The sequence below is a fragment of the Lithobates pipiens genome, unplaced genomic scaffold, assembly GCF_037356315.1.
Source record: "Lithobates pipiens isolate NorthernLeopardFrog02 unplaced genomic scaffold, aLitPip1_a1.2 Scaffold_23, whole genome shotgun sequence".
NCBI lineage: Eukaryota > Metazoa > Chordata > Amphibia > Anura > Ranidae > Lithobates > Lithobates pipiens.
In genome coordinates this window covers 58,322,714-58,343,306 of record NW_027507785.1, presented here as the reverse complement: position 1 = coordinate 58,343,306, position 20,593 = coordinate 58,322,714, and the positions used below count along the sequence as shown (strand labels likewise).

General features: G+C 41.9%; 1 protein-coding gene across 2 annotated transcripts in view; it reads right to left on the bottom strand.

Moving 5' to 3' along the window:
- The window catches only part of LOC143927560 (solute carrier family 26 member 6-like), an 82,834-nt gene that overhangs the window by 38,305 nt on the left and 23,936 nt on the right, over positions 1–20,593 (bottom strand). For both annotated transcript variants that reach the window (XM_077451693.1, XM_077451694.1), the window contains exons 5-11: positions 20,353–20,519; positions 18,924–19,088; positions 16,124–16,276; positions 12,734–12,816; positions 7,009–7,156; positions 6,820–6,933; positions 5,304–5,381 (exon numbers count right to left, since the gene is read on the bottom strand). In XM_077451693.1, the coding sequence (XP_077307819.1) occupies positions 5,304–5,381; positions 6,820–6,933; positions 7,009–7,156; positions 12,734–12,816; positions 16,124–16,276; positions 18,924–19,088; positions 20,353–20,519 (908 nt within the window). The remainder of the gene's footprint in view (positions 1–5,303; positions 5,382–6,819; positions 6,934–7,008; positions 7,157–12,733; positions 12,817–16,123; positions 16,277–18,923; positions 19,089–20,352; positions 20,520–20,593) is intronic.

The window sequence follows — 20,593 nt, the reverse complement described above, 5'->3', positions numbered from 1 at the left end:
TGGGAGGGTTGGGGGGAGGGTTGGGAGGAGGTTGGGAGGGGGGGTGGGAGGGGTGGGGGGAGAAAGAAGACCCGACAGCAGAGAACCTCGTTAAGTGAGAAAAGAGGAGAAACCAGCCTGACTAAAATCTATGTCTATAGTTAATTGTTTGTCATATAACGTTAGGGGGCTAAATGAATCAGCAAAGCGGTTTAAAATTCTGAAAGAAATAGAACAATATGAAGCGGGTATAGTGTTCTTACAGGAAACCCATCTATCATACGAAAGCAAGATTAGAATATACTCCCCTAGGTTCCCGGTGTGGTTTTATGGAGATTCTTACTCAAGGAACTCAAAAGGGGTAGCTATCGGTATAGGACGGGAGGTATACTATAAAATAGAAGAAAGATTAGTCGACCCGGAGGGTAGATTCCTCTTTCTGAAGGGGAAACTATGGGGAGTAGACTATACCCTCGCTAACATATACTGCCCAAATAGAAGTCCAACGGTTTTTCTGAAAGGAATATTGGAGAAATTATGGGATTTTAAAAGAGGAAGAGTAATTATAGCTGGAGATATGAACTTTTGTATGAATCCGCAAATGGATAGTTCGTCCCGTGTGCAGGGGATTGGGAAGGAGCAGAGGAGAATAATAAAACACAGGCTATATCAGTACCAGCTTATGGATGTGTGGAGAACTATGCACCCAAGGATACGAGACTACTCGTTCTATTCCCCAGTACACGGGACGTACACAAGGATCGACTACTGGTTAGTGGAACATAGGGTTCTGGACGAGGTGATATCCACAGATATAGGAATTAGAACATTGTCTGATCATTCTCCAATATGCCTGAAGATCAAAATCCCAGGATTTCAGAAATCTCCTTTTTCCTGGAAATTGAATAGGGAACTGTTGGACGAGAAGGGAGAGGAAATAATTAGAAAGGAATTGGAGTTTTTTTTTACCACTAATTTAAATGAAGAGAATATGGAAAATATTATTTGGGAGACACATAAAGCTTATATAAGAGGGATATATATTTCACTAGGTACAAATAGGAAGAGAGAAGGTATTAAAAAGAGTAGAGAGTTGAGGGAGGAAATCCATGGATTAGAGCAAGAACATAAAAAGGCAAATGGCAGGGAAAGTGGACAGGTAGTGGACCTATTACATAAACTGGCTATGAAAAGAGAGGAACTCGGGGAATTAATGGAACAGGAAATGAGGACGATATATAATAGGATTAATAAAGAGAGATATTATAGCGGCATTAAAAATAGCAAGATCTTAGCAAAGATATTGAGGAAAAAAAGATCGAAGAATTATATAGAGAAAATATTAAATAAAGAGGGAGAGTCGGTCTATAAAACTAAGGAAATAGCAGAAGTTTTTAGAGAATATTATGGGCAGTTATATTCCGTGAGAAAAAAAGAGACAGAAAAGCAAGAGATGAAGAGAAGGGGAAAAAATCAAAGACTATATATTCCAAGCAAATATCCCTAAAATACCGGGGGAATTGGCGCAGGAATTGGAGAATCCAATCTCAGTTCAAGAAGTAATACAGGCAATAAAAGAGACCAAAGGAGGAAAGAGTCCAGGGCCTGATGGCTATACAATAGAATATCTAAAAAAGTTTGGAGACATACTAGCCCCAATTTTATGTGCATATTATAATGGACTAGGTACAAAATATGGACTGAGCGAGGAGGCCTCCACTGCGACAATCTCCACGATATTGAAAGAGGGAAAAGAGAATACAATATGCTCAAACTATAGACCGATCTCACTACTCAATACGGACATTAAATTGTTCGCAAAAATATTGGCCGCTAGAATAAAGAAGTTAATGCCTAGCTTAGTCCATGAAGATCAGGTGGGATTCATTGAGGGGCGAGAAGGAAAAGATAATGGAGTAAGGTCATTATTACTGCTTCAGAGGATGAAGGAGAGTAGAATCCCCAGTCTACTCCTATCAATAGATGCTGAGAAAGCTTTTGACCGAGTAGACTGGGGATTCATGATGGGTACCCTAAGGGGAATGGGGTTTGGTCCCAAAATTTTGAAGTGGATAAAGGCACTATATAACAGCCCCAAGGCAGTGGTAAGAGTTAATGGGGTACTATCAACAGCCTTCAGAATGAACAATGGGACTAGACAGGGGTGTCCGCTGTCCCCCCTATTGTTCGTTCTGGCATTGGAGCCACTCCTGGAGACGATAAGGAGAAACCCAGATATAAAGGGGGTTGAGATAGAGGGGGAAATACATAAGACAGCCGCATTCGCGGATGATATTCTGTTTTATGTATCCAGCCCACGAATCTCCATGCCAAACTTGTTAAAGGCTTTACAGGAATACGGAGAATTATCTAACTTTAAAATCAACCCAAGCAAGTCAGAAATCTTAAACGTAAATATAAATCCGAGAGAAGAACTTGACATTAAGAGAGAATTCCCATTTCTATGGCAAAAAGAAATTAAATATTTAGGGATTAAACTGACTGCATCAATAGAAAAAATTTACCTAATAAACTATATTCCCCTTCTAGAAGAATTGAGAGAAGAAATAAGGAGAATGAGAACAAAGCCCCTGTCATGGTTAGGAAGAATTAATGCCTTAAAAATGATTATTCAACCTAAAATCCTTTATAAATTTCAGCTATTACCAATATATATCCCCCCCTATATTTTAAAATGATAAATTCTTTAATTTCTAAATTTATCTGGAACAACAAGAAACCTAGAATCCCACTGAAGACTTTGCAAAAGGGAAAAGACGAGGGGGGTCTGAATGTCCCAGACTTTAGAAAATATTACGAAGCAGCAGTGTTAACACGGGTGGTGGAATGGGCAAAATTAGAAAGTAAAAAAAGATGGGGAAAAATAGAACACAGTTTATCAGGCACAAATTTAGGTAGAGAAATCTGGACTCCTTTAAAATATAGATCACTAGGGAAGACAACACCTTTGGTCACAAAAAATGTGTTTAGAGTATGGGAGGGAATACACAAACATAACAAGTGGAAATATAATTCCCCTTTAATTTATTTAAAAGATAATGATTTTTTTGCACCTGGTAAAAGTACAATAGGAGGGAAATGGATAAAACAAGATAATATGCAATTACGACACATAATTAAAGAGGGGAAATTGAAAACACTAGCAATATTACAGAAAGAAAATGATTGGATGGATTTGAATGAGTGGCGATACCTGCAGCTTAGACATTTCGTCTCAAGACTACCACAACCGCTTAGAGATGGAGAAAATTTGACTGCCTTGGAGCGGATATGTGAGGGGAAATCCCCAAGGGCAGGTATTGCCCAGTTTTATAAGGTCTTGAGACGGGAATGTGAAGCGGAGGTACCAACTTTCATTAAAAAATGGGAAGAAGAGATAGGAGCACGGGGTGAAAACCAAAATATAGAAAAAATATTGAAGATGGTGCACAGATCCACAGAAAATAGTAAGATGATAGAAACAAATTATAAAATTTTAGTAAGATGGTATAGGACCCCAGATATAATGGCAAAGTACCAGGAGGGACAATCTGGGAAATGTTGGAGGAATTGTGGACAAACGGGAAGTTTGGCCCATATATGGTGGGATTGTCCCAAGATTAAAGAATATTGGAGAGAAATAATAAGATATATAGAAGTAATAGCTAAAATACAGTTACCTGAGAACCCATGGTTATGCCTATTCCATGCAGTAGATACCCCAATTAAGGAGTATAGGAATTCCCTCACAAGCTCATTAATAAACGTGGCAAAAAGCCTGATTCCGAAAAAATGGAAAGAAATAGAAGCACCCAAAGTAAAGGAATGGCTAGGAAAAGTTGAGGAAATGTATAGTATTGAAGGGCTGGGAATGGAGGAAGAAAGAGAAAGAAAGAGATTCCATGTGAAATGGAAATACTGGAAAATCTTTAGACAATCTATGATTTTTAACGAGGTAATGGGTCGGTAGGGTTGGGGAGAGGGGTGGGAGGGAGATATTTTAGAAGAACTCGAGAAGGAAAGAAAGAAAACCAGGATAATGTGAAAAATTGAAGGGCATGAATGTATTTTGGTCCTATGGTTTTCTTTTATAATACTTGATTATGTTTTGTACGCAACTTAAATGAAAAACTTAAATAAAGAATAATAAAAAAATAAAAAAAAAAAGATGCCGTGGAGGTGCAAGGTGGATGTACTGGACCTGTTGAATTGGATTTAGGAGGTATGTAGGAATTCAAGCCACTTTTTGAAAAAACATTTTTATTCTTATCTTTGTGATGGATTGTGTGTATGTTAGGGTTGGGCATTTTTATGCCCATACAGAGTAAGCTTCATATACAACCATTACTGTTTATATATATATATATATATATATATATATATATATATATATATATCCCTTCTTTTCTGAAAGCTGAATCTCATATAAATCCTAATACATACCCTTTGCTTATCCATACAGATGAGCGTTTAAATACTCCTTAGTCTCCACAAGGACTCTTCACTTTCTGACTGCTGGTCAAATATTGTCAGGAGAAGTTGCTCCTATGCTAGGCTATGCTAGGGGGTCCTTGCAGTTGAAGCACTTGCTGCCACTCCTCCATGCTGTCCCTATTTTCACCTGGGAGTCCATCGGTTTTGCACTTTCCGATATGTGGGACCAAAAACCTTTACATTTTCTGGTCACATGCGGCATTGGTATATGCAGTTTTGTAAGTACAGATGTACAATCTCAATTTGATTTTATAATATGAGGAGATTTATGTATGTAATAAAAAAAAAAAAAAATATATATATATATATATATATATATATATATATATATATATATATATATATATATATATATATATATATATATATATATTAATAATAATAATAATATATATCTATATCTATATATATTTGTATTGTATTTGTTTTTCTGTACATTGTACCAATAATACATATCATGCATCTACATTATAGAACTTCTGTTACCCATATGACACAAATCCTCTAAAGAAAGTCTATTTTTGTCTGAAACATGTAAGGTGTCCATGCCAGTATGCCACACTGCTAGCCCATCTGTTCCTCATAGGCAGTTTGTTCAATATACAGTGTGTTAATTTTTGTATTATGCATCTTGATTTTATGTGATGTCATAATATTGTTCCAATTTCTTATTGAGGTTTATATGTAATAAAATTTACTATTTTTACTTATTTACCTGGTCTGTCTAATAAAAGTCCACAAGGGGTATACCATGCCTTGAGCACTAGGTTTTTTTCTTGCTTATAGAAGACAAATTTCCAATAAACTTGCCGTGCTGTAAATGAACTCACTTTTGGCAAAGTTTTAAACAGCTCACCAGCCTTCAGCATGATGATGAGGATAACCAAACATGACACGGCTCCCGCGACCTGAAGAAAAGACAGGCAAGTTTCAGGAACAAGGACAAAAGGGGGTAAGTCGATCAATTTGCTTGAACCAGCACCCAGCCTGATATGAAATAATCCAACAAATGCTTCAGATGCCAATTGTTCGATCACAGCAGTTCACTCACTGTGGTTATGAGTGGCCCTTCTCCTCCTCGTTTACACAGAGAAGGCTTTGCAGTCATTGGGAAAAAGTGTTCCCTGAATGGCGTCCATGTCAATCGCACAAACTCCTGTGTTCACTAAGTCACAGGGCAGCCGCTTGGCACAGGACCTGGACACTGTTGCCGATCTTTGTATTAGCAATGCCCATTACTGCGATTTTCAGCTTCCACAGGGGTCCCATGGGTGTGGCATATACACATATATACTTTCACTGGTATAGGGTGGTCTATGTAAAAAATGGCAATCATGGAATTCAGCTTTAAATAAGACGCTTTCCTTAAAAAAAATTAATTAAAAAAAAAAGTTTCACCAAGCTCAGATACCTTTTTTTGCCTCTTATCATGCAGTAATGTGATGTAGTCCATGCACCTCCACAGCTTACTGTCCCAAAGTGAGACAGAGATTATCAACCGCAAGTGACTCTCTGAGTCTAGAGGTTAAATGAAAAAACACATCCCCATCACCCCTTTAGATCTGCATGTTGACCACTGGTTGGTGCAGATTTAATCTGTTGATCATTACACACAGACCTGCTTTTGGAACAGATTGCACAGCTAATGTCTGCAACACCCAGTGGCCAGTAAAGAGGAACATGCATGTCTAAAGGGAAGCTGGGTATGTATTCTCCATACAAAACATTTATGTTCCTATGTTTTCACTGCTCCTCCTACTCTTATTTTTCCCCTATTCGATCCAAGAAATATAATATTGAACAGTAAATGGGGGCAAAATAAAGCCTGAAGAATGAATAAATGCAGCCACCACATATAAGGACTGGCAAGTTTCAGTATTTTACAATTTTTGTTTTGGGGCTAAAATATATTTTAATCAGGGAAAACAAAAGTTCCCATAATGCACTGGACTACTGCGCTAAAATCGGGCTGTCCATTAGGAATGATGCAGCAGAGGGGGTTGGATGCAGACCTAAATGTATGATAGTGACATAGGACTGCCATCACAGGCTACAATGAGCAAAATGATCCCCTGAGAGGATGGTAAGTCCAGGGCTGGGCTGAAGGGTAGGTAGAAGAGGCGGCTGGGCGCTTCAGCAGGAGGGGGTGAAAAATAGGTAGGACCAACTTATGTTGTTGAAGTAGTTCACAGATCATTGCACGGAGGGGGGGTCAGGGGGAAATCGGTCACTCCGGCCTTTTTTTGCCTTGGGTGCTAAAAGAACCCGGTCCTGGCACATGGTAGGTCGATGCATGCCTAGGCTTAGTAGAAGATGCTCTTATCTCAGTAAGACAGATGGCTGTACCTGGCTGTTCCCTCCTGTGCTCTCCTGTACCAGACTCCTCGACATGGCCATCCCAATCGTGAAACACTGGAAGAAACTTCCCACAGAGTTACTGAGGCCAAGAGCGATGAATTCCTACAAGAGAACAAGAGAACTTCCATTTCTCTGTCATTTATCCCAACAGCCTACAAGTACTATAGGAGATTTTACCTGGTTACTGTCTATCTTGTAACCGTGTTTCCCTGCAAACATCTTCACTAGAGAGATGGTAAAGGCGTAGACCACCACCGCTATGGCAAAGGCATTGCCAACCACTCTGGAAAAGAGGGAAACGTTTGGCACAAGTGGAGCCTTCAGCCTGCAGCAAAAAAGGAGAAGTATCAGATTCATCATCTAGTTTACATGGAATGTAGCAAGAACGAGAACGCCATAGAAAATGTCCAGCAAATCTTTTTAAAGAACAGGAGTGCTTTATTGTCAAACAATTATAGACAAGAGAACAATTCAGAATACAGTTATTCTACGTACATCAAGATCGGAGCATATTACGGTACAGTACACATTGACAGGTATCGAACACGTTTGAGTTTAGGGATTGCGACAACCCGACTAACTAGACGTCCACGGGAGCCAAACCTTATCAAATTTCCATGGGCAACCTCGATTGAGGTATGTTAACTTATACAACGGCAAAACATTATTCACACTTTTTTCCCCAAGAGGCAACACTAGGCGGAGTAGAGGAGATCCATTTACATAAGATCTCTTTTTTAGCATAAAAAAGAAGATATGAGATTAGTAGCCTAGTATGATGTGGCCTTTGTTCATCCTCATGAATTCCCAACAATGCCAATGCAGGGGTCCTGGGGACATCCAGGTTGAGCCGGATATTTAAGTGGTCAAAAGATCCCCAACCAAAATCTATCTAGCTTACGGCAGTCCCAGAACATATGAAGGTATGTCCCTAATTCTGACCTACAACGGGGGCAGTGTGGATCCCTAGCAGGGAAGATCCTGGCCAAACGCACGGGGGTATGATACACTCTGTGAAGAAATTTTGTTTGAATGAGTTTATCCCCCGCCGAGACAACCAACCTGGGACCCTGCTCCAAACAATCCTCCCAATCTTCCCTCCCCAGTGTGGGAATATTTGCCTTCCACCTTTTCCAGAGCAAATTCAACTTAGAGGAATCAACTGGGAGAATGGTGTGGTACAACTCGGACAAAGGTTTGCGTGGGCCATCCCCTGTAAACAGCTCCTCCAACGGACTACATTGCACAACCGGGGGCTCAGGAAATTGAGCCCTGGCTGCATGACGCAATTGGGCATACCTAAAATACATCCAACCAGGAAGCGCATGGGAGAGGGTCAGCTGATGGAACGATAACAACTCACCCAAGGACATGACATCCCCCAGGGTCTTAACACCGAAGCGCGCCCATAGCTGTCCAGCAAATCTTTACTTTGCAACAAGGTGATCACAAACAGAAACCAACGCATTTCGGGAGTTCAACACTCCTCCATCAAGGCTAATGTGACAAATCCAAATGGAAAAGAGGCTTTTGGAGAGGACTAGGGGCAAGCCTCCTACCCACTGATTATGGCCCATGGAGCAGATCGTTCTCTAATGCTGGACAACAATGTGATGAACGCTGAGACCAAAGCTTGGATTTATTCTCTGAGTAAGGACAATAATGCTTCCCTTCTGGAGTGCTTGGAAAGGTGTAATATTAATTAGGTTACAGGTCAGAGAAAACATATGGTGGCCCTCCTGCAGACCAGGTTAGAGAGGCTTGGGACAGAAATATTTATCAACAACATCTCTCAAGAAATCTATGAAGAGAAATTAAATCCAGTTTGTCAGACTGCTGGAACATTGTACAGGTTTTGTCTCAGACTGGTGCTGGACAATCTGGGATCACTGATTAATCAAAGCATTGCCTAGGTGTGAATTCCCATTGAATTCCCATTGATTATTGAGTCGCCTATTGTTTCTGTCTGTCTGCTTATCTCTTGGAGATGTGCTCAATATTGTGTCCACTTTACTGTGTTTAAGTGACTAGTTGTTAATTAGTTCATGTTAATTAGATCACTGCCCCTATAGTTGCTAGCTGTGGATTAGCCTTATGCTTATGTTGGCTGTTCCTTAGCTATGTTAATTATATTCCTGTTTACAGTTTGTATTGTCAGGGTAATGTGATTAGGCCCTACCTGATCTTGTGTGAATTTATAGAAAAGACAGTTCCAGTTTTCACCTAAACTAGTGTCGTCTAGTATCCTGGGTGCAATATTCAGCTATAATACCTGGTTCCTGGGTCCAGACTGGAGGCGGCTGTATACTGACGGAAGCACCCAAGCCGGGTGCTGGACAGTTCTGTCACAGCTAATAAACAAGATAACTTTGGAAAAGTATTTTTAACATTTTCATCATCATTACCCTATCGCTCTTTTCCCTTGTACACAGGGTCGGAGATTCTGACAACCAAATCCGTCGGATTTTGTCCGAAACTGTTGTATACACACAGTCGGACAAAGTTGTCGGAAAATCTGACGTGATGACGTTATTTCGTTACGACGGGACTATGTTCACGCTAGTAGCCAATAGCTTTGGTGTAGGAATTTGATCTGAGCATGCGTGGCACTTTGTCTGATCGGAATTCTCTACACATGATCAGAGTATGTCCGATCGGAGCATTTTGTCAGAAAATATTTCCGGCAAGTTGGAAAAGTTGGTCCGACGGATATTCCGACGGAAACAGTCCGATGCAGACCACACACAGTCGAATATCCGACAAAACGCTCTGATCGGACACATTCCGACGGAATCTCCGACCGTGTGTACAAGGGCTTTGTGAAGATAATTGTCAGGAAGGGCAAGCCAGTATCCAAGATGGTGGCTGAAGAATACGACCCGTGACCTCAGCCCCTGTGAGAACACCTCCAATGCATCTGCGCGTGCCTGTGCACGCACATAAATGCGCATGAGAATCCAAGACAACCTGTCAGATTGCTGCCCGCGCGCATCTTTGCGTGCACATGTGCGCACGTGCCTGGTAACAGCTTTTGGTGCCCAACAGCCTATTTAAACACTGCCAGTGCACAGACTCAGTGCTGTCTGCTCTACAGCGTTCCCGTGTGTTCCTGCTACCTGCATCTTGTTACCTGTTCCTGTTACCCAACCCGGCTTGCCTCTGACGATTCCAGTTATAGGCCTGCACCTGACCCGGCTTGTCTGACCACCGCACCTGCCTGCTCCTTCTGCTACCAGACCATCACTGACCCGGCCTGTATCCTGACTATTCTTCAGCCTCCGCATCTGCTCCTGATGCGTCCGCCAGTGTATAACCCGGCCTGCCTGTACCATTCCTCTTCTGTCTGGAAAATCCTGCTGAGCTACCGCTCCTCCTACAGCTGCTTCAGATTCCCCGGTCTGCAAGCAATCAGGCACTCATACAACTCTGCACTCCCTGTCTGCTCTACCAGGGGGCCTCGAGTCAGAGGTGTAAGAGAGGCCGCCCGCTGCATATCAGGCTCTACCGTCAGGTACGTGACAATTATACTAACATTATTCTGTGTTAACATTTATTTTACTCAAACTGCTCTATAGTATGTATACCTTGGTTATCATATTTACCATCACATGCTATAGATCAGTCTTCCTCAACAAGGGTTTCTCCAAAGGTTGTTATGAGTTCCTTGGGCTGTGAACATTGATGGACTGATCTGCCTGATGGTACCTATAAAGTTCTAGCATGAACACCACTCATTCTTTCCATTGCTTCCATGCACTGGTGGTTAACCAGTGCATGGAAGCGCTATTTTCCTTGACCACCATAGTGGCCTGGCTATGGCACCATAATCTGTTGGTACAATTCTTTTTAGTAGTTGTTCCCTGAGACCTGTATACTGAATACTATTTCAAGGGTTACTTCTTGGTAAAAAGTGTGAGGAAGGGTGAAATCAATGTTTATATAATAGCACATTCATTTTTTTTCCCCACAACCTTTCTTAATAGATTTCTATTTTATTCTAGGTTATCTTGTTTCTTGGCCTTGATGAATGGAGAGTTAAGCCCCCAAAGCGTGTTGGCTTCTCTTTGTGACCACATATTGTGTAAAATAAAACTTTTCCGATCTTACAAAGTTTCTGTAGTGCTCTTTTTCTCTATACATTCTTTGACTCCTCCAGAGATCCCCAGGTGTACCCCAGCTCACAGAGAGCTTCATCATGGAGCGGATGGATAGTGATATACATCACTGAATCAAGAGAACATTAATGTGGACCCGTCAGTAACTTTACAAGTCTGGATTAACAAATTCCTAACATGTTCACATATACAGCAACAGTGTCAATCTGAAGTACAGCTCTAATTGGTATTATAAAACAGCCAGCCTTGAGCTCCAGTCTAATTACTTTGTCTAAGCTAAGCTATCTCATCAGTCAGCTGCAGGCAGGATGAAGCATTTCCTCTGTCTCCTAGCCCATGACCAGATTGAAAAAATTGTAAATTCAGAGCAAGTTTCAAGGTCAGCAGCTACAGCAGAGGCTTATCTGTGTCAAACATTTGGGAAAACAACCAAGAACTGCATAATTGTGACATCTTTGAGCTGGCATCTCAGTCCAGGAAGTAGATGGTTACACTTGGATGATGCTTCAACAAAGATGGTGCCTCCTTATGGACAGAAAGTAGATGAAGGCATTGCCAGAGGGAGTACTGGGATCTCGTTGAGAAGTAAAAATACCTGGAAGCGCCACAATTACCCATTACTTGGCACTTAACAGATATCCGACACCAGGTCCATGTTAAGGAACCCAACTTAGCCATGTCAAACCAACCACACAACATGTAGAATCAAGTGGTTCAGACCACCGCTCTCCAAGCAACCTCATCTGTATTAAAACGCATATAAAAACAACTTGTCACAGTTAGCCCTTGTACACACGGTCGGAGATTCCGACGGAATGTGTCCGATCGGACCGTTTTGATGGATATTCCGACTGTGTGTGGTCTACATCGGACTGTTTCCGTCGGAGTATCTGACGGACCAAGTTTTCCAACTTGTTGGAAAAATTTTCCGACAAAATGCTCCGATCGCACATACTCCGATCATGTGTAGAGAATTCCGATCGGACAAAGTGCCACGCATGCTCAGATAAAATTCCTACACCAAAGCTATTGGCTACTAGCATTAACATAGTCCCGTCGTAACGAAATAACGTCATCACTTCGGATTTTCCGACAACTTTGTCCGACCGTGTGTATGCAACAGTTTCGGACAAAATCCGACGGATTTGGTTGTCGGAATCTCCGACCGTGTGTACAAGGGCTAAGACATCATGAGGGCTCGAGAGGTTGACACATTTCGCAAGAGCACGAAACGCGTCAACCTCTTTAGTCCCCAGTGTCTGTGTAACTGTCACAAGTTGCTTTTATATGCTTTTCAATAAAAGATGAGGTTGCCTGGGAGTGCGGTTGTCCAAGCCACTTGATTCTACATGGCTACAGTAGAGTGAACTGAGCCTACCACTTAACAAAGAGGGTAGTGTCAAGGAGTGTGCTGGCGGGCTGACCTGGAGCAGCATTCTATTGCTTGACTCTTTGGAACCAAAGAACAGTCCAGTGCAAACGAAAAAAGGACAACGTCCCTTTCTGGAAGGGTTCTGGTATCTCCTTAGTCACACGTTAGTTAATTAGGACCGATTGAGAGTCCACAAGTTCTCTCCAGCATGTTGTAGCCATCAGAGGTGTAGAGCAGGTACAGGACATCATGGTCACCACGACCTCCAAAATATTAAAGCAAACCCGGCACAGACAACTGTTTGAGGATTTCCTGGCTCAGCTAATTCACACATAAGAGAATTTCCCAATTTAAGTCTAATTACACACATTTGCTTGCTGCAGCTAATTAGTCTCATACATTATTCAGAGCTTACCCAGTTGGGATTTCTCCAACAATGTCCACACCATACGCTTTGTTCAGATCGGCCCCATACGCTATCCCAGTGGCCACAATTAGCTAAACACAGAGAAGACAGGGGGTGTCAGGTGCAGCTGCTACACAACATTGCTTTATACAATGATTTGGGTACACCCAAACCACAAACATCGGAGACGTGCTTTAACTGGATGCCGTCTGACTTTTGCATTGCAGGTGAATACATTTATAATCCAAGATGTGCAATATATTAATTGAGGCCCAAAAACAAAATCAATTTTTTAGAGGAGTAGTGACAAGGTGGTGATGTCAAAATCTCCACCTCGTCCAATCACAGAATGTTTTACATTCATTTTAGAAAATACAAAGTGGCCTATCTGAGCCCGTGACAACTGAGCAACCTCCCTTGTTCACTAAGCGGCAGGGCAACTGGAAGAAAGCGGTGGTCACTGTAGTAGTGGTGCCTACTACAGCAATTTCCAAGATCCACAGGGATCCCACAGGTATGCATAGCTCCTAACTGTCACTGATTTCGAGGGACTGTCCCTGATTTGAAACAAAGTCCCTCTGTCCTCCTCATTTGTCCCTCATTTTGGTCTGATCTATGCAGTTGTATATAAAATGCACTATTGATCTTTCAAAAAGTGTTTCCCTGTGCCAAACCTTTCCTCCAAACTCTAAATTGCTGCATTATTTTGACTCTCCAACTTGAGAGATGGGTTTCAAGATCACCTGAAATCTAACACCCTGATCTCAAACGTGGTCTTCCAGTATCAGATTGTGTAAAATGTGTAGCACCCTTCTGACAGCCCAAAGGCAGGATAGCACCTCTACAGGCCAGGGCCTAGTACATGGCTAAAATGAGGGGGACCAAGAAAGGATATTGAGTGCCAGTCACTTTAGTCTTTTTATTGCAGAACAGTTAAGGAGGTGAGGGTTAGGGGTCCCAGATACTGTAGTAGAGCACTTAGAGAATCTCTGGATGTCCAGCTTCAATGTGTCCGAACCTTAAAGTGGAGCTCCACCCTAAAGTGGAACTTTCGCTCATTGGAACCCTCCCCCCCTCCGGTGCCATAATTGGCACCTTTCAGGGGGGAGGGGGGTGCAGATACCTGTATAATACAGGTATTTGCACCCACTTCCGGGCACAGATAGCCGCAGATTCTGTGGGTATTTACGCCACTTCCTGCGGGGCCCCGCTGTCTGCTGGGAAACACACGGATCCCAGACACAGCAGGGACCTTCCTTATTGCGCAGCGCGACTCGGGCATGCGCAGTAGGGAACCAGGAAGTGAAGTCGAAAGGCTTCACTTCTTGATTCCCATACCGAAGATGGCGGAGGCAGCACCTGAGAGCCGATCGAGAGATTGGCTTCGGATGCCGAAATCGCGGGCGCGCTGTGCAGGTAAGTGTCCTTATTTTAAAAGTCACCAGCTGCAGTATTTGTAGCTGCTGACTTTTAAAAACAAAAAAACGGCAGAACTCCCGCTTTAAGTGTGCCCTGCAAGTGAGTCACCATGCCCTTCTTACAGACCGGCCTTCTTCTTGGCTCTCTCAAGCAGGGGGCCTCCTCCTACAGCTTCCTCCAGACCAAGCAGGACAGCTTCAGGATCACTTCAGCCATAGCTTTCAACTGTCCCTGATTTTGAGGGACTGTCCCTGATTTGGAACAAAGTCTCTCTGTCCCTCTTTTCTCCTCATTTTGGTCCGATCAATATAGTTGTATATAAAATTCACTATTTATCTTTCAAAAAAGGGTTTTCCAGTGCTAAACCTTTTATCCAAATTATTAATTTCTCCATTTGTAAATTTCAACAGCCAATATATAGGAATAGTAGTGGTAGAAAAGCACCTGTGGGTTTAACGAATACTTTTTTTGTATAATGCTCCTTTAAGGCCTGATTCACACCTATGCATTTTAAGCGCTTTTTGCAGATTTGCACCACAGTCCATTTACCATGATTTCCTATGGAACACGTTCTGTAGGGCAAATCTGCAAAATGCAAAAAGCACTGAAAATGCATAGGTGTGAATCAGGCCTAAGAGGGTGTGGCAGGGGTGTGTGTCCTATGCCTACATACTTTTGCTTGTGGATGTCCCTCGCTCCCATCTCAAAAAGCTAGGAGGTAGGAGTATGTTATATACATACTTACATCAGTCCAAGCTGGATCAATGCAACTATGTAAAATAGTCCATCCCTAAACATCAGTGTCAAAGACAAGCAGTGTATCAGCCTTTTACAGTTCAGCCCTTCCTTCTCTGAGCTGGCCGCTCAGCTGTCAGCTAATTGCCAGCTTCTATCTCTCCACAGTTACTCAGCTGTTGATGATATCCTGCTCGTCAGTCCTGCCTACTTAAGCCGTCCAGTCCAGAGGAGCTCTGCCTTCGCCTTGGTCAACATCACAGAAACTATCTCCTGTGTTCCTGTTCAAATCTTGCTTTGCCAACATCCCTTCTGGCTTCAGATCCTGCTTGCTGTTCCCCTATATTGATCCCTGACTTCTGGCTTGGCTGACTATCCATTCCGGTTACTGAACTTTGGCTATGTTTTGACTAAGTTTGTTCTTTTTACTTTTATTAATTGAACAAGTATGATTTAACTGTATTTCTGTCTCGGCCTGATTTCATGGTTTCTGACAAGTTCCTATGCAGCAGGGCTGAGGAGTGAGAGGAAGTAGCAGCACATGAATCCAATTCATTCAAGTACTGGCAAGAAGCATGCTGATAGGAAGCAGTGGCAGCCCGACCATACAGGGCACAGGGGCGCTGCCCCCTAATCCATGCGCCTGGCCCCTAGTCTACATGCAGGGCACTGGACGTATGGATTTCAAAGGGTTTTTTTTTTCTTTTATGGACAGGATTAGAGCCTGAGGCTCCAATTGGCAGCCAACTGTGCCCAAACGCAGCCAACTGTGCCCATCAAATGCAGCCACTTGCCCATTAAATGATCAAATGCAGACACTGAGCCTACCGACCCCCCCCCCCCCCCCCACTCACAGGGTTTGCAGCATCAGGAAGCAGTCTAACATTCTGCCTCCTGGTTGGCGGGGAGGCACTCTCTGCGCCTCAAGCCCACCCTATTTTGAAGCATATGGCTCTAATCAGGTGCTTCAAAAAATACCATCCCCTCCCACCCCCGCCATAGGAATACATGCGTCTGCCGCCCGTGCGCCCACAGTGCACGGGCCGCCACTGGCCCAGAGCCCACCCAGTTGTGTGACAATAGCGAAATAATATTCGCTACCATCTTCCTGATTCTCCTTTTCCAAAAAAGAGTTTGTAGTGGAGTTTCCCTTTAAAAACATTTAGGTTTAGGATTCATACTGCTGTGCCATGTATTGTAAAACCATACTTGTTTGGAATGAAAATTCTCTGCTGGAAGCCTCACCGTGATCAACTCGATTGGTATAGGAAATCGAATCTTCGAAATATATTTCTCATTCAGGAATTTCACTGCGAACAGGACAGCGATAGCGATGAGACCGATGAGGAGAGAGGCGATATTTGTCTTGGGCAGCTGGCTGCAGATATTCACAATGGTCTGGAGTGGAAGACAAAACCCACCAATGGAAATCCTCATTAAGCAGTGCAAGGAGCAAAAAACTAAACACAATGTACCATAACCAATAGCAGCCAATAAGAATTTACTTCACCAAAGCCACTGGTGTGCGATATATTCTGATTGGCTTCTCTGAGTACAGTACTTTGCACCTTGCTAAATAACCCCATACTTGGCTGTTACACAATAAGGCATAGGAGTCCAATGACCCACATCAGTCAAATAAAGTAAAATATTTCACTGGCCTAGAGTATACCTAAAAGCAAAACTTGGTTTTCTGTTTTGGATGGAGTGGAGATGGATTAGAACCCCTGTTGGGCTTATATTGCTGCCTGTGCCCCCATTAGGGAGATTCAGCCTCTCTATTTGTCCTGTTTACCATCATCACTGAAAGTGAATAAAAAACGAAATATTGGGTTGTCACCAGAACAGGAATAGAGGGTGAATCTTCCAATGGGGACACTAGTTCTAGTGACAACTGGGGATTCCCTCACTTCGGAGGGATTTCCTCTCACTTCCGCTTGTGGCTATGAACAGGAAAAAGGAAAATCTCACCAATGCTACACAGATGGCAAAAAAAAAAAAAAAAAAAACTGATGGGGGTTATAACCCTCTCTCACATATGCGACAGTCCTTGCCGTCCCTCTGAAAAGTGATTTGCAGCAGATCGCTTTTCAGAGGCATTTGACAGGAGGTGAGAAGGCAATAGGATTTAAGCCAGTAAAATGCCACATTGCCGTTCTGCAATCACACGCATTGCAGGACTTGCGTGGTGTGTGTTGCGGTAATGCCCGCCGATTTCCACATCTTGTTTAATTTTTGCCATGCCCATGAAGTACAACATGTTTACATTTCTGGGCAGTTGCATGTGTTCAGGTGGGTGGCTGTAAATCAGCAGCTCAATTGCCTGGTTTTGCCACCCCCGGGTTACACATTTGAATGAACTTTAAGGCCCCTTACACACGGGGCGGGCTTCGTAATCTGTCCGCTGATCCCCGCTGAGCAGAATACCCGCCTGGATGGCTGGTCCGTATCCACTCCCGCATATGCAGAGCTGACACAAGAGCCCGCTTTGCTCTATGGAGGCAGCCAGAGTCCATTTACACCCGACTGCCATCCGGTCCGCCAGACGAGTGGGGAACAGGTCCCCATCCATCTGTTTTTAGAGGACTGGATCGGATCAGATGTCGGCAGGTGTCAGACACAACATGCCCGGTGACTCCTGCCGCTCTAAGGGAAGACTGGAGGGCAGGCATGCACAGAACGAAAAAAATGTATTTTGTTTTGCTTCGTTATTTACGTAAATTCATTTAAATTAATTTCATTTGTTTTTCGAATTAGTTTAGTTTTCGGGTTGGAATCGATTATTTACATAAATGAGTTTAGTTAAATTAGTTACATTTACTTAATTTGTTTTTGGAATTCGTTTAGTATTTTCAAACTCAATTCAACCGAATTCGGAAAATTCTAATTTGAAATCCACTCTAAATCAAATTTATTCTATTCGAAATGCGAATTTTCGGAAGAAGGTTATATTGTTTCTATTTTAGTCTATTATTTTTTTGTATTTTATTATTTTCTAGTCTCTCATTTTCAATTCTATGCTTGTCAAATTCAAATTTATTCTATTTGGAATTCTGGAAGATAGTTATATTCTATTGTTTTTTTCTATTCTATTCTTTTATTTTCTATTCGAATTTGAATGTATTCTATAATTTCCAAAGAAGGTTCTAGTCTATTCTTTCTCTATTTGAATTCAAATTTATTATTTTTAAAATTCTAAATTTTACAAGATAGTTATATTCTATTCTATTTAATTCTGTTCTTTTTTTTTATATATATTCGATTTTGTTTGGTTTTACTCTATTCCTTTTACTTTTTATTCTATCCCTTTATCTTCTATTAAATTTTTTTCCATTCTTTTATTTTGTATTCTGTTCTTTTCTATTCCTTTATATTCATATGCCATTTTATTGTCTTCTGAAATTCAAATTCGATTTGAAAACTATCCAGATTCGATTTGAAAACTATTCAAAATTTAAAAAACTATCCACATTCTAATTCGAACTATGCAAATTTTGTTCAAAATTTTAGTTTCGTTATTTCAGATTTGTTTGAATTTTTTAATATTGTAATTCGGGAAAATTGGATACTTCTGAATTCCTGAATAACGAAAAAAATTTGGCCGAATTTGGATTCGGAAAGAAACGAACTGCACATGTCTACTGGTGCGTCCAATCAGGTCCACCTAAAAAACTGACAGGCGGACCCCCAATCAGTCCGCTAGTGTGAAAGGGGCCTTACTCTATGCAAAACAAAAAAAAAAGTTTTGCCTTTAGCTCTGCAATAAAAACAGAAATAAATAAAATTGGCTGAAGTTAGACAAAAGTCCTGATTAGAAACTCATTGTATTGAAGCAAGAGGTTCAGCATGACACCCAGACAGATAGCATTTTCAGAAGAATAGGTCAGTTATGGCAGCCTCAATTTTTATTTTTATTTTTTAGTTAGGGTTACCTTTAGTATAGAACTTGTTGATTCATTAAACATTGAAGCAGATGAGCTACACATAGTGCAGGACATATAGTACACATGTTATATGGGAGCATCATACCACCATAGGGTCTTACATAGATGAGAGACAGCGGGCGGCTCTCTTGGCTGATTTTTACTCCCAGAATGCTCTTCACCTGAGACACAACCACTTGAACAGCCGCTGCGCTGGTGTAACCACGAAGCAGAGGCTCCGAAAGGTACGTCACCACAAAGCCGAACTGCATCAAACCCAACAAGATCTGCCAATAGAGGTGTAAGAAAAAAAAATAGAAAATCTCTGAATGTTCTAACATCTGTAAGCAAATAAAACACACACAACACACTTTTGTATGTGGCCATGAATCACATCAAATTCTATTTATTAAAAAAAAATACCCAAACACACACACACACACTATATATACACACATACACACAGTATATAATTCCCCCATTAGGGCACACAGCTAGGCACAAGGCATTTTCTTAACTCTTCCACTGACTCAAATTTTTTTTTTAGAGTTTTATTGGAACGTTGATCATGGATGTGGTGAGGGAGCATGCGATACCCCAAACTGAAGAACTGAACACTTTGAGGACGCTTCCCTGGCTTGCTAAGCTGCACAAAAATGTCCCTCAGAATCTCCCTCAGAGACTAGGACTTTTCCCAACTGACCAAAAAAAAAAAACAACAACAACTGCACAAAGCCACTAACTTCCTGTATCAGTGTATCTTACACGGCCAAAGGATCATCAGTTGCTTCCTTCCGATATCCATCGAGCACTCTCCAGTGAGGGAGACACAAACTCACACCACCATAGGACAGCTGGACCCAGCTTCCTCCTGGGACTCTCCAGTGAGCCTCTCCAGACCCAAATGAACTCCAGGACTAACCTTTTGCAAATAGTCCCTCCAGCCAAAGTCTCAGCTGGGACCTCGATGTCTTCTAGATGGCACCTTCAGAAATCCTGCCCCATGGGCTGAGCCCCTGCACAGGGGTCTCCTCCAGCAGGAACTTTGCATGTCCTGCCTCAGGCCCCATACTATTTATGGCCTCTTCCCTTCCACCACCTTCTGGGCACACCTTCCCAGGGATTGGCTGAAGTTCTATAAATATCCAGGCTGCTTACGCTGTTCTTGCTCCCACTATAATTCTAGAATCCTCTAAAATACAGGGGGAAGTAATCAGAGTAGCAGCCTGTGAGACACTGAGCAGGCCTAAACAATCAACCCTTGCTCCACAGATAACAGGAGGAGCCAAACTAAATTTAGGAGGGTGACACACATTTTATATATATATATATATATATATATATATATATATATATATATATACACACACACACAGTATATACACACACACACACAGTATATATATATATATATATATATATATATATATATATATATATATATATATATATATATATATATATACACACACATATACACACATACATACACACACACACACACACGTATATTTACACATACAGTATATATAACAAATGTGCAATCCTTACCTGAAATATTCCAACCAACAATGTTAAGGCTGATGCCACCTGAACCCTGGCAGCATCCCTGGCTTCCTCATCCACAATCGAGCCATTGCCCAGAAAAAGAAAATTGTCAGATGGTGCCAGGGACTCTGTCACACTACCGACCATCACAGAGATGACAGCAAAGGTCCCTGCAGGGGAGAGAATTTTAAAAAATCCAATCCATCTAAAGATCCAGGATGTAAAAACAATTCTAACTGGTGTT